The sequence below is a fragment of the Hyaena hyaena genome, unplaced genomic scaffold (assembly GCF_003009895.1).
Source record: "Hyaena hyaena isolate Hyena2069 unplaced genomic scaffold, ASM300989v1 scaffold_88, whole genome shotgun sequence".
Lineage (NCBI taxonomy): Eukaryota > Metazoa > Chordata > Mammalia > Carnivora > Hyaenidae > Hyaena > Hyaena hyaena.
Window position 1 is genome coordinate 1,247,229 of NW_024080720.1, and position 12,992 is coordinate 1,260,220.

Below are 12,992 nucleotides of genomic sequence, written 5' to 3' on the forward strand. Positions count from 1 at the left end.
GAACAGGTTAGTATCTTCCCCAACAGTTCACATAACCCATGGCGGATAAATTTTGAAATGAAATATTAGTTTCTTTCTCGGAAGCCCTAACAGACTAATATTTAGTGGTTCGTGGCCCATCAAGGAGGAGAAAGAAGATCAAGAATCCAAGGGAGTCCCAACATAAATATGCAGTCCAGATTCTCAGTACCAGGCTGATCTGGAACCGGCTGTTTTGTCCCTGCCCCCAAGGGACAGTCGCATTAGGAAGGCAAGATGGTAAGATAAGGTGAGCAGAAGATTGTGTGGGTGACATAACTCAGGGTGGGAGGTGGGGGCAGGTAACAGTTCTGACCCAAGGGAAGGTTGTGGTGCAGCTGATCATCAGGATGATCCCCATCATGCTTTTTGCACTGGTTTCCTCCTTCTCCAGCCCATAGCATCTGGGAGAACATGGGAAAGTCCACCTCCTTGAAATGGTTTCTGTAGTAGTAATAGTAGTAGTAGTAATCCCTCTCTTCCTGGGTTATCTTAGGTGCTACATACAAACGCTTAGCGCAGGGCCTGGTGCTGAACAAATGCTCAATACATGGTGTCAATTAGGATGATGATGATTACTGCCAACAGCAGAAGTAAACCAACATGGAGATGACCGAAGATTTGGAATCTTACAAAGTAGTACTTAAAATCAGCCATGGTTGCTGGCCTTCCGGAGTTGGTTCCCTTCTCTAGGCAGCACCCGGCCCCTTGAACTTTTGCCCTCTTACTTTAGCCAGAGGATGGGGCACGCAGAAAATCTTCTCTTATCCTCACCTCCAACCCATTTCTCACATTTCACAAAACTTGGCTCTGGGGGGCAAAAATGGAAATTTACACTGAAATAAAACTGAATAATAAGGCTTGATTGGGTCCAAAGACTTAAGGGAAAGAAGACTTCCTTGTTTTGTTAATTTCAAATTCAAGGTCTTAAATGCAGGGTATAAGGGTGGAGAGGAAGATTCAAGAGAATGCGGATGCTAACGGGGAAATGAAGACTCAGAAAGGAAGGGAAGAGAAGGATGTTTGTTCTGTTGCCATTCTGTTTATACACCCAGTTCCCCCACCTTTCCAAATCCCTCTTCTTACTTATATTAGCCACGGTCAGCTTCTGTTGCTTGCGACTCAGTAGCCCTTCCTGGTTTATAAATTAAAGGGGGTACAAAGGGGGGTAAAGGTTAAATGTGAGAAGAAAATAAACAAGGTCCAAAGAGGAAGAGACAAGATGGAGAAAAGTAGCTGAATCTTAGGACTGTGTCAGATTCTGAAGGATTCCAGTCCTAGTCTGTGGGTAACACCCCCCTCCCCATGCCCTTAAAGGAGAATCACAGTACTTCTGGAAAAAAGATAGGGGTGGGGGTGGTGAGCAGGCATACCCGCTGTCTCACTCCTGAAAACTTCTATCCAAATCACGGTCACTACTCTGGTTGGAAATCTGAAGAGGCAAATCTGCCTGGCTCTGATGGGTTGGAATACCCAGGCATTTCACAGCTTATGAATTCAAAGATAAAAATAATTTTTAAATTGAGCCAAGTAGAGAATTATGAGAAGTAACTACATTCATTTTTTTTCCCTAAGAAAAAGTTCTTGTCAGAGCGGATTAATCCACATTTAACCTTGTAATTTTAACAATGAAGTACAAGAAATAACAGGCTCACAATGTGAAAAACTGTTGAAGGTCTACATTAGAGCTGCTTCCAACATATTTGTTTTGACATTATTATTAAAAACATGAGTGAAGAATTAATTAAATCGTAATCAAACAAGGAGATGACAGAATGCCAGCAGAGTGGTTCATACCTTGAATAGTGGAATCACACATCAGAAAACCAAGGTTTTCATAGTTAATCCTAACTCCCCATTTTACAGCTGAGAAAACTGAAGCTCAGAAAGGTCAACCCATTTGCCCAAGAGCAAGGCTTCCAGAATTCAACTTTTCTGTGATTTCTTTCTGAATAAATGAAAGCTGCGCTGTGATTCAAGATTCAAGTAGACGTTTGTTAAAAACTAGAGCAGTGAACTGATGAGACAAGATAAAATTTAATCAGGTCAGATTGTAAGGACCTAACATGTTTGGTCCAAAAAAGCCCACTGCACAAGCACAGTATGGGGTAGATGTGCCTTAATCAGCAGCACTTGTAGGAAACACTTAGAAATGTTACTCAGCTGTGAGCTTGAGATGTCAGCAGTGTGACGGAGCTACCAGAAAAAGATAATGGAGTCACAGGTGGCATTACTAGAGATAGAGTTTACAGAAGGGAGGTGAGCGTCCTGGTGAACTTTTCAACCTACACCTCGAAGTCTTCATTTGGTCCCAGGTGTCAGGTTTTAGAAGTACTATAGACATGTTAGTTACATCTGGGAGAGGAGCCCGGGATGGAATTCTGGGAGGAATGATTAAAGGAAGATAGGGAATTGCAAAGGGCTGTCATTAAGAGCCCGAATCCTGGAGTCAGTTTAACCCCAGCCGTGTCCATCACTGACTATGTACTCCTTAAGCCTTACTCTTACTGTCTGTAAATTGGGAACTATAATAGTATCTATCTCCAAAGACAAAGGAGGTAGTGCATGTCAACTGATAACATTACTGGCACCAAACAAGCACTCAGTAAATGTTAGCTACGATTAGAATTAAGGAAGTTAGGTGATATGGGGATAATGGCAACAAACTCATAGGTTGTGGTCCATATCAAAGGAGTTAACCCTGGGAGAGCTCGAAGCAATGTTAGTAGTTACGATCTGTAGTAGAGAGACTGGCTCAAAGTTTCTAGGGATGGGCCCAGTTTGGGGACAAAACATTCCCTGGCTTGGGCTAAGGTCCACATAGCCGTGATTAGGTGACTGTCTGAAGAAGGATGTTTAGTTTGTGGCGGTAGGCGGTGGACCCCATGGTGGTTGCTCAGTGAATGTGTGAAGGTAGCACTTGGTGAATACCTGGGCACAGTGATTTGGCATTCCTGTGGGGAGACAACTTAGCTGCGTTCTTGGCCACAGTGATTTATGTGTGTTCTGATGTACAGTTCTGATCCACTAGCGTGGTCACTCAGGACAGCACTGGGGTTGGTCACACATGCCTGTTCTGCACATGGTCGCTGAAAACTGTTCTGCGGGCAATTACTGGGGAATCATTCGAAGTGGAAATGCTGCTGTTAAAGTCCTCCCCTGCGTTTCCTCCTCCTCGTGCTACCGCATGAAGTCCGCAGCATCCTGGACCTCCGAGACGCTGCGGGACCCCCAACGTCTCCCCGGGGAGCAGTCCGCCGCTAGGGGGCGGCCACCAAGAGAGGAACCGGCCGCGCGCGGAGTCCGCTCCTCTGGGGTTCGATTGCCCGCCGCGTCCCAGGAACTGTGTTGTGACAGTGGGATGGGGGCGCATGCTTCATGGGTGTGAGACAGAGCGAGCCGCCTGGGTATGAGTCAGCGCGCGGGGGGCCAAGGAGCTCCATGAATAGTCACGAAATCTCACTCATCCTCGGCTTCTCCACCCATCCCCGTCTAGAGCGTGTGTCCCAGTCCCGCGCGTGTGTGCGCACACGGCACGATGTCCGATTCCAGGCTGTGTGTGTCTGGTGAGATGGGGATGAGGGAGACAGGGGAGGGTCCCTGTCGGTGTTTCCACGCCCTTGTGGGGTGAAGGGGTGTGTCCTGGTCAGGGTACGTGTGTACCTCTGTATGTGCGTGCGTGCGTGTGTGTGTCAGTGTGGTGGGACCGTGCATCAGTGTAGAGTGCGTGCGTCTGCGCCGGGGTCTGAGGCTGGATGTTGGCGCAACAGCCTGGGAGTGGTGGGAGCGTCCGGCCTCCTGGAGGAGTAAATGCCTCGCCAGCCTCCCCTCGCCACCCCAAGCCGGCCAGGGTTCCTCAGGGAGCGGCCTGAACCGGAGGGCCCGGGTTGGCGCGTCCCTGGGTGGGGCAGGAGAGTGGGGCGCAGGGGGCGGGCCAGGTCCCAGGGCGGGGCGCGAGCTCGGGGGACCCGCGCGGCTGACGTCAGGCTACTCCTTAAATAGAGCCGGCAGCGCGCGCGGCTCGGCATTTCTCGAGGAGCCGGAGCGGGGCCCGCGCCAGCGCCACCGTCCGGTCCGCCCGCCAGTCCGCGCGGCCGCGCCGCCGCCGAGCGTTTGGGGCGCCGCGCTCCGGGGACCGAGAATGGGGCTTCGGGCGCTGGGCGCGCTCCGAAGCCGGCGCACGTGAGAGCCAAGGAGCGCAGCCCGGCGCCCCGTGGTCCGGGGCCGGGACATGTGGGACGCGCAGCCGCCTGTCCCCAAAGGAGCCGCCGTCCCCGGAATCCCTGGGCATGGTGCGCGCCCCGGCCGGCAGTGCCCGGAGAAGACGGCGCCCCCCACGCCCGACCCGCGGGGCCCGGGCAGCGCGGCGCCAGCCCTCTAGGCGGCCGCAGGGCCACAGCAGCTCCGCCGCCGGCGCCCCCCGGAAACCATGACCCCCGGCGCGGGCCCATGGAGCCATGGCCTATAGGGTCCTGGGCCGCGCGGGGCCAGCTCAGCCGCGGAGGGCGCGCAGGCTGCTCTTCGCCTTCACGCTTTCGCTCTCCTGCACTTACCTGTGCTACAGCCTCCTGTGCTGCTGCGACGACCTGGGACAGAGCCGCCTCCTCGGCGCGCCTCGCTGCCTGCGTGGCCCCGGCGCAGGCGGCCAGAAACTTCTACCGAAGTCCCGCCCCTGCGATCCCCCGGGGCCCACGCCCAGCGCGCCCGGCGCTCCCAGCGCGCCCGCCGCCGCCGCTCCCGCCCCTCGCCTCCCGGCTGCCAACCACTCGGGCTCAGCCAGGCTGGGCACCAAGCGGCTGCCCCAAGCCCTCATCGTGGGCGTGAAGAAAGGGGGCACGCGGGCCGTGCTGGAATTCATCCGCGTGCACCCGGACGTGCGGGCTTTGGGCACCGAGCCCCACTTCTTCGACAGGAACTACGGCCGCGGGCTGGACTGGTACAGGTAAGGAGGGGGCGCCCCACTACGTGCGCCGGATCCCCAGTCAGGTCCATCCTTAGGGCCATCTCCAGCGTCTCCTCTCCCCCTAATCCAGCTCGTTTGTGGGCTCAAGCTGACACGTGGGGGGACTCCAGCAGGATTCACCACGAACTTCCCGGGGATGCTGTAGGCGGGCACGCGCTTTGTCGAACTGCAAAGGGCGGTTGTTTCTGGAGTCGCCGTAGGGAAGGGGGATCTCTAGCCAAACGTCAGGACGAGCCGGTGGGCTGGCTCCGTGGCCAGCTTTGGGGTGGAGCAGGGTGCCCGAGAAAGGGGCGGGCCGGGACACATGCCGCTTCCGAACGAGGCCCTCCCCTGACCTTCGCTGATCCTTCCAGGCGTCTGAAGGACCCTGAGAAGGGAAAGTCAGAATAGGGCCCCCTTGCGGCAGGGCTCTGCGCTTGGAGGAGGTCCCCGGTATTCAGGCACAAGGAGAGAGCATCCCCTGAGGAGTGGGGATGAGGGCCCGGAGGGGTCCCTTCCGGAGAGTCGTTCCCAGCTCCGGCTATTTGCTGTTGTACCTCCACTGAGAGACACCCCTCCGCCCCCGCCACGCGCGGGTTGCTCTGACTCTGAGTGAGTGGCCTTAGGATAGTGGAAAGGAACTCTGGATTTGGGTCACGCTCTGTGACTTGGCTTGAGCAAATTCCTGACACGCTTTGAGCCTCGATTTTCTCATCCATCCCAGTGCGCAGGAAAAGGGCCCCATCTTCGTCTGCCTCTTAAGGCCTTTTTTAGTACCTTCAAAGTTCAAAAAAGACACCTGCCCTGGGTGGTGCTTCTAAACCAGCAGCCAGGATGTGGAATTTGGAATACTGGTGGGCACCTCAGATAAGGGCTGGCTGGGGTCCTAGGGACAGCCAGCCAGTGGTAGACTGTCTGCTCCACTGCACTGCCAGGGATTAGAGTCACCCAGGTTGGTGGTGTCTGAGGATAGCCTGAAGCTTCTGGAAGGTGACAGCCTCTACTGTTCAGTGCCCGCCTGCCTCTCAATCCCTGTATGGTGCTGAAGTGTAGCACTGACCCAAATGTGGGCTGAGTCCGGGCATCCCCAGGAGTGATGTCACCTATGGGCTCCCTACAACACATGGGTCAAAGAATTCCCACTGCTCATCTGACCCCTTGAAGACCTTCTAGAAATGTCTGCATGGTATTGGAATTGGGGAGGAGTAACATGGTAGCTATTACAGTAACTGGAGTTAACTTTTAACACGTGTTTATAAAAGGAAACCCTTTAGGAAGTAGCAGTCATAAGCATACCGGACAGATGCAAACTTTGTTAGAAAGGGGAGCCCACTGGGCTCATACTAAGTGGCTCTGGATTTGCAAGGGGGCAGCAGGGCCGATAGCCCCGGCCTGCAGTGGTCGTGGTTGTGGGGGTAGGGGATGGGACACGCATCCCCCTCCCTTAGGAGGCAGACACACACTTTGTCTCTAGTGGAGCCCAGCAGGGGACACCAGGCCTGCTGTGGCCCCTGGCACCATTATGTTGCCTTAATGGGATAGGGCAACACAGAATGGGAGGTCTGGTGCTTGCCAAACTGTGACCCACAGGCATCCCATCTGGGTGTTTGAGGTGTGCAAGGACAGCGCCAGAGCCAGACCTCAGGGCGAGGGAGGCAAATGAGTGGAGCAGCAAAGCCCTGTGTGGGTCAGTCGTGGTCACACGCTCACGCACAGCAGGGTTTCCTCGATGGAAAATCTGAAGATCATTACGAAGCCCTTGGCCAATATGAAGCGTCTTTTAAGTGCAAAATAGCAAAATTTTGAGCATCTGGCTTTTAGATATTGTGTCCTCCAATAAAAACTGATACCCTGCACCCAACGTCTGAACTCCCCTCTCCTGGGTCCGCGGGCAAACAACTTACCTCCGGCTTCCTTCCCAGAGCCCGTGTCATTCAGGGATGGCTGCCTTTTATTTTTAACCTTGGCATGTGTGATTCTAAGCCAGCTTAGCTGTGAACCTTAGAGATGGGAGCCATGCTTTTTTTTTTTTTTTAGCACATTTGGATTCTGCTAAAATTCTCAACTGAGCCTTGGTAGGTTTTATTTAACATCAAGCACACTGACAGCTCTACTTCTCTCTCTCCTCCACCCCGCTTCCCAGGGTCTGAGTTACCTTCCCTTTCACCCTTTGTATTTCTGGGAAGGGTTAGCCCGGAGGTCTGCCTCATTCCCACCACACCCGCGAGGTGGGCTGGGAGCCTACAGTTCCCAGGGCTGTGTGGTTTGTGCTTCTGTCCTCTGCAGACCCACACCCTCGGAGGCCAGGGTTTGGTTGTGGATTGCCATTTCTACATAAGGTAACACTGCCCTATTTGAATGCTGTTTGCATACTTTCCAGAACGTTTCTCTGAATGTGCTTTATCCTTTATTATCTCTCAAGAGTTATGCATTAATTGCAGAAATGACCAGGATTCCTGGGATCCTTTTAAAATCTACATTTCTCGCTTTATTCCTGCATTCTGGGAGTTAGGACAGCAGGTGATACGATGCTCCTCTTTCTGCCCATTGCCCTTGCCATTTCACACATGTGAAAACTACAGCTCCCAACGCAGAGAGCATCTGAAATGGGGCTACAAAGCAAGTGATGAGCCAGAAGTCACTGGCATGTAGTAGCCCATGGAGATACATGTGCTCGTGTGTGTGTGTGTGTGTGTGCACGCGCGCGTGCACATTTCCAGCCAACGTTCTAACCAGTGCTCTGCACAGCTCGCCACCACAGAGCTGCTGTCCACTGGGTAGACATGGCCAAAGAGCCCTTGCGCCCAGGGTGGCGGCCCATGTTTTCCAAAGGTGGAGGAGTTCAGAGTGGCAGAGTTGCAGGCCATGGATCGTATTATAATCTGTCCCCAGCCGAGCCCCTCAGGACAACTTCCTGGGTCCTGAGGCCTCCATCTAGAGACACAGTAGAAAACTCCAACTTCACTCTCAGCGCAGAGGAGAGAGCCTTCTTTCTGTGGAGACCAGCCAGGAGGGGACAAACTGTGCCCGAAGGTGGAGTGATGGAGCCAGAGAGACCAGGAGGCAGAGTCTGTGTCGCCTTGCCTCTAGCCTGAGCCCCTCTTGGGCACCAGCCCAGGAGAGCCAGCCCTCTGCGGTGGAGGAACTCCCTCTTTCTCGGAGTTCCGTCACCTGCTCACCTGGCCTGGCTCCCCTCTCCCAATGTCCTCCCCGAGGTGACAGCTGGGTGCATGGGGCAGGGCTGACTGTATGCTGGGACAGGGGACAGGCAGGCAGAAATGCCAGCAGGCTGACGAGGGAAGCAGAGATGGCCTCCAGATGCTGTATGGTTAGAAGACTGATCCTCCTGCATCTCTGCTTCCTCGTGGGAGGGGCCCGTAGCCGTCGCCACAGAAGGTTGTGTGGGACGGTGCCCCGAAGAGTCCATGGCACTGAAAGATATGGCAGCCATGTTTCTGCTGTTGCCACTGTGGCTACAGCTTCTCACTAACAGTGCCTCTGCTATCACCATCACACCATTAGTGTGAAAACTCTTGGTTTCTGCCCCTGCTGCCGTTACCAGATCGGGCCGAGGAGCTAATTCGTTGTTTCAAAAGTAGTTCCACGGGGCACCTGGGTGGCTCAGTCAGTTAAGCAGCCGACTTGGGCTCAGGTCATGATCTCACGGTTCGTAGGTTTGAGCCGGCCCGCGTCAGGCTCTGTGCTGACAGCCAGCTCAGAGCCTGGAGCCTGCTTCAGATTCTGTGTCTCCCTCTCTCTCTGACCCTCCCTTGTTCACACTCTCTCTCTCTCTCTCTCTCTCTCTCTCTCTCAGAAATAAATAAAAAACATTAAAAAAAAAAAAGTAGTTCCAGGATAGAGTACGTAGAGGCCTGGTCTTAAATTCTCGTGTCAGCTCTGCTTCAATTTGCTTTCTTATTTCTCACTCTCTCTCTCTCTCTCTCAGAAATAAATAAAAAACATTAAAAAAAAAAAAGTAGTTCCAGGATAGAGTACGTAGAGGCCTGGTCTTAAATTCTCGTGTCAGCTCTGCTTCAATTTGCTTTCTTATTTCTCAGTTTTCCTCCTCTCTCTCCTTCCCTCCCTCCCTCGCTTCCTTCCTTTCTTCCACATTAGTAAAAAGTCATTCACACGTCTGGGTGTCCATTTGCTCACCTTTAAAATGGGACTGATGTCTGACCTGCTTTCCAGTCTTGTGAAACTCAAGGCAGACTATGTGAAAATCGAAGATTCTATTTGGGATGCTGTGATTTAGCAAGGGTTGGGTATAAGGCAGAGCAGTGAAGGTCTTCATCTTTCATAAAGAGATAAAAATTGTGCATTGTCTGGTAGTTTTTAGAGTCTTGGGGAGGCTGTTTTGTCCTAAGTGCTCTCGATTTTGATAGTTTTCAGGGATGGCGGGGGGTGGGGGGGTGGGGGAATGAGGGTGGGGGTGAGGAGGAAGCAGATCTTCTCTAAATACACTGAAATGCCAACAAGAGTCGGTTAACACATGATAATTGACTCTCTGCTCTGGTGACAACATTATGATAGATAAGCCTATTCAGTAAACTTCAGACTTCACAACTGAGGTTATTTGTTCGTTCAGTGTTGATGGTGTTGTTGGGATGGTGTAAGTCAGAGTAGACATTTGCCCCAGAGGCAACAGCCCAGGTTAAAAAGAGAATCACAAGCAGAGAATAAGGTCTGTCGCTGGCTCCAGCTCATTTCAATCAAGAAATCAAATTCTAACAGAGCCAAACAGAAGGTGAGGGAAGTGGTTAGCGCAGAAGAGTCTGCCAACACCTTCAGTTCCTGGTCTCAGGGTTTTGTAAGTTCGAGTCCCACTTTGGGCTCTGTGCTGGCAGTGTGGAAACTGCTTGGGATTCTCTCCTCTCTCTGTCCCTCCCTAACTCACGTTGTCTCTCTCTCTCTAAATGAATAACATATATATTTTAAAAAAAAAACCCTGAGCAACACCTGATATGGACCATTCCGTGCTTGTCAGGTGTGCGCAGATACATGCGCTTGCACACCCCACAGACCTGCCCTTGCACACAGTTACAGTGTCTGTGCAGACACATGTCTTCAAAAGAGTTTTCCTGTCTCAGTCTAGGAGGATGTCATACGCGCTGGTTAAATGAAACCCTTGAGTCCATAAATCTGCCGTCCGTGGTGTGCTGGCTGTCAGCCTTGCAGCATGCTGGAGATGTAATAGTTAGCTCTTGCATGCGTACAGTTGTCAGGCACCGAGGAACATTCGGGATGGGCAGGCAGAAGCGTCATTGCTCAAAGACATGTTTTGAAGAGCTGGCTTCGCTTCCCCCTGGAGCTTATGGGGATGGTGGGAGAGCTTGCCCTGGAACGGGCTGTCCCTAAGATCTCTGGTTTGTGGCTATTTAGAGGGGAAGAGACCCTGACAGCCCTGGAGCTTTCCAGCTGCCACACATTGTTAAGCCTGTTTTGGGGTTTTTGTTTTGTTTTTATTTATTTATTTTGAAAGAGAGAGAGAGCGTGCGCGTGTGAGCACATGCACACGTGGAGAAGGGGCAGAGAGAGAGAATCCCAAGCAGGCTCTGCCCTGTCAGTGCAGAGCCCATTGCAAAGCTTGGTCCCAACGAACTGTGAGATCATGACCTGAGCAGAAATCAAGAGTTGGATGCTTAACTGACTGAACCACCCAGGCGCCCCTGTTAAGGCTGTTTGGGATGTGAAAATGTGAAAATATCATTTATCAAAGATTGTACAAGCCCATTTCCCCCTCACACTTTAACAACTTTGAAATGAGGATATCTGACGACTGGTGAGGTCTGGGATTCAATGAGATACCAAGCTTCCATGTTGAATGGAAACTCTTTTCCCCAGAGGTGCCTTCTGCCGTGGGGACACACCGGACCTTATGAAGAACCCAAGACTTGGTGACAAAGGCCAGGTCCCGGAGGGAGCCCCAGATTGCTGTCTCTGCAGCCACCAGGGGCCTCTTCTGATTGGCCAAGGAGCCGCACCCGTCCTAGATCTGAGTTACCCAGGCCGTCTCCCTGAGAGCATCCCTCCCGAAATGAGAGAAAGTGCAGGCTGATTCCCATAGGGAGTTAACAAGATGCTATGGTGGGCACATTCTTTGTGGGCTGATGGACTGCCCAGATATTTGGAGGCACATCCCCAGAGTCCCTAAGAAGCTCAGGGCAGAGTCAGTGTCCCACGAGTGCAATGACCTGCATGGCTGCTCATGCTCCGTGCATCTGGTGTGCAGGGCTGTAGGACAACTTCCTTCCCTTTGGATAGACCTATGTGAATCGGTCCTGAATGACTGAGTGACGGAAGGGGTGAGGAGAGGGTGGAAGCACACCAGCTCCCTATTGATTGGGTCTCCCCCCCAGAGGACTCCCCAGAGGGGACGCTGTCTATGCACAGAGGGCTCAGCGTGGGGGGAGCAGGTTGACAAGCCCACAGCCTGTGAGTCAGGCCGGAGGGGCTGAAAGGTCACAGCTGGTCTAAACCTATGGGACTCACTGTCTCCTCTAGAGCTAACCCCTGGCAAGTTAATCCATTTATTTGTCAAACGCCTACCATTTGCCACGCTCAGTGCCAGGCTGCTGTAGGCCAGCTCTTGCTGCTACTTTGTTCTAATGGGCTGCAGTGCTTTGTAGTCCATGGGCAACGTGACAAGGTGGGTAAAAGCTACCAGTGAGTGGAAATAACTTAGCATTTCAGAGGTAATTGCTGTCTGTCAAGCTACACAGCTAGGCTTTTGGCTCAGTCCTGCACTTGTAGTGGGGGGCTTTCTCAGCAGGATAACGGCAGAGGGAGACGGGTGAGGGGTCATTACCGAGCAGGTCGTCCCAAGGCTCTGGGCCAGCCTTACATGTTGGGTTCTCTGGGGCTTGAGCATCACGTGGTCTCCTGGGTGCAAGTCCGCTGGGGGCGTGTCTTCTGGAGCTTTGGAATCGGAGGCTCCACCTCCAGGCCACCTTGAGCTTTCATTCCCGTGGAGGCCTAGGACCTCCCTCTGCCACTTCTGAGGGTAGCATTGCGCCCTCATTCTCTGACGGCGGCAATTTTCCAAGCTCCTGGCATTCTCAAACCCCCTTTATGACATTTGCAAAATTCTGGCACGGCCTCTGTCCTTATTTTCTTAGTATTTTAAGACCCCACACTTAAAAATTAGAATTTTTTCATAAAGAGCTAGGCTTACTTTTTTTCTCCAGTGCACATATTTTGGAGTAGAGAATACATTCACGTGACACAAACTTGAAAAGTGACCAAGGCTGTCTCATGAAAATTATTCCCCTCCTTCTCACCCCAGTTTGTGTGCTGTGCAGTTCGCCTCCCCAGGGCCACCCCAGGCATCTGCTGTGTGTGTCCTTCTACACACGTGCTGTGTATTTACCCACCTGACACAGTGTGCAGATAGAGTGGGAACACATATATTTTCTTAAAACAACTTCATTTGAAATCCACCCTACATAGAAAACCAGCATCACTTGCCATCATTAGAAAGGAATTGTAGAGGGCTGCCTGGATGGCTCAGTTGGTTGAGTGTCTGACTTTGGCTCAGGTCATGATCTCACAGCTTGTGAGTTCAAGCGCCATGTTGGGCTCTGTGCTGACAGCTCAGAGCCTGGAGCCTGCTTCAGATTCTGTGTCCCTCTCTCATCCTGCTCCTCCCCTGCTCGCTTGCGCACCCTCTCTCTAAAAAATAAATAAAACATAAAAAAGAAAAACCAAAGGAATCGTAAAAATACATAGATTGCAAACAAAAAAGTGCAATTGAAGATTTGCTTCCTAAAATGGCTAGAAAGTTGCAAGCCTGCAACCTGCTCAGTTTTGTTTAAAAGAGGGTACTGGGGATACCAGTAAAGGGCAGTTAAATAAATATTAATTGCAGCATGAGCCTTTTCTTTCTCCTCGATGTAGAATAGAAGGCATGGAAATGAAATGGAAGAGATACAGATTTTCTCACTGTGAGAAATATTCAGCGATGCTTAATAAATAATTAATCACTACCCAGTGATCTTGGGTAGGTCTGTGGAGTACCCCAGATTACGGAGAT

At 52.1% G+C, this 12,992-nt stretch overlaps 1 protein-coding gene across 1 annotated transcript in view; it reads left to right on the top strand.

Moving 5' to 3' along the window:
* The first annotated feature begins 4,467 nt into the window (after positions 1–4,467).
* The window catches only part of HS3ST2 (heparan sulfate-glucosamine 3-sulfotransferase 2), a 94,229-nt gene continuing 85,704 nt past the window's right edge, over positions 4,468–12,992 (top strand). Inside the window, exon 1 of the mRNA XM_039234438.1 lies at positions 4,468–4,960. Coding sequence (XP_039090369.1) covers positions 4,476–4,960 — 485 coding nt within the window. The 5' untranslated portion in view covers positions 4,468–4,475. The remainder of the gene's footprint in view (positions 4,961–12,992) is intronic.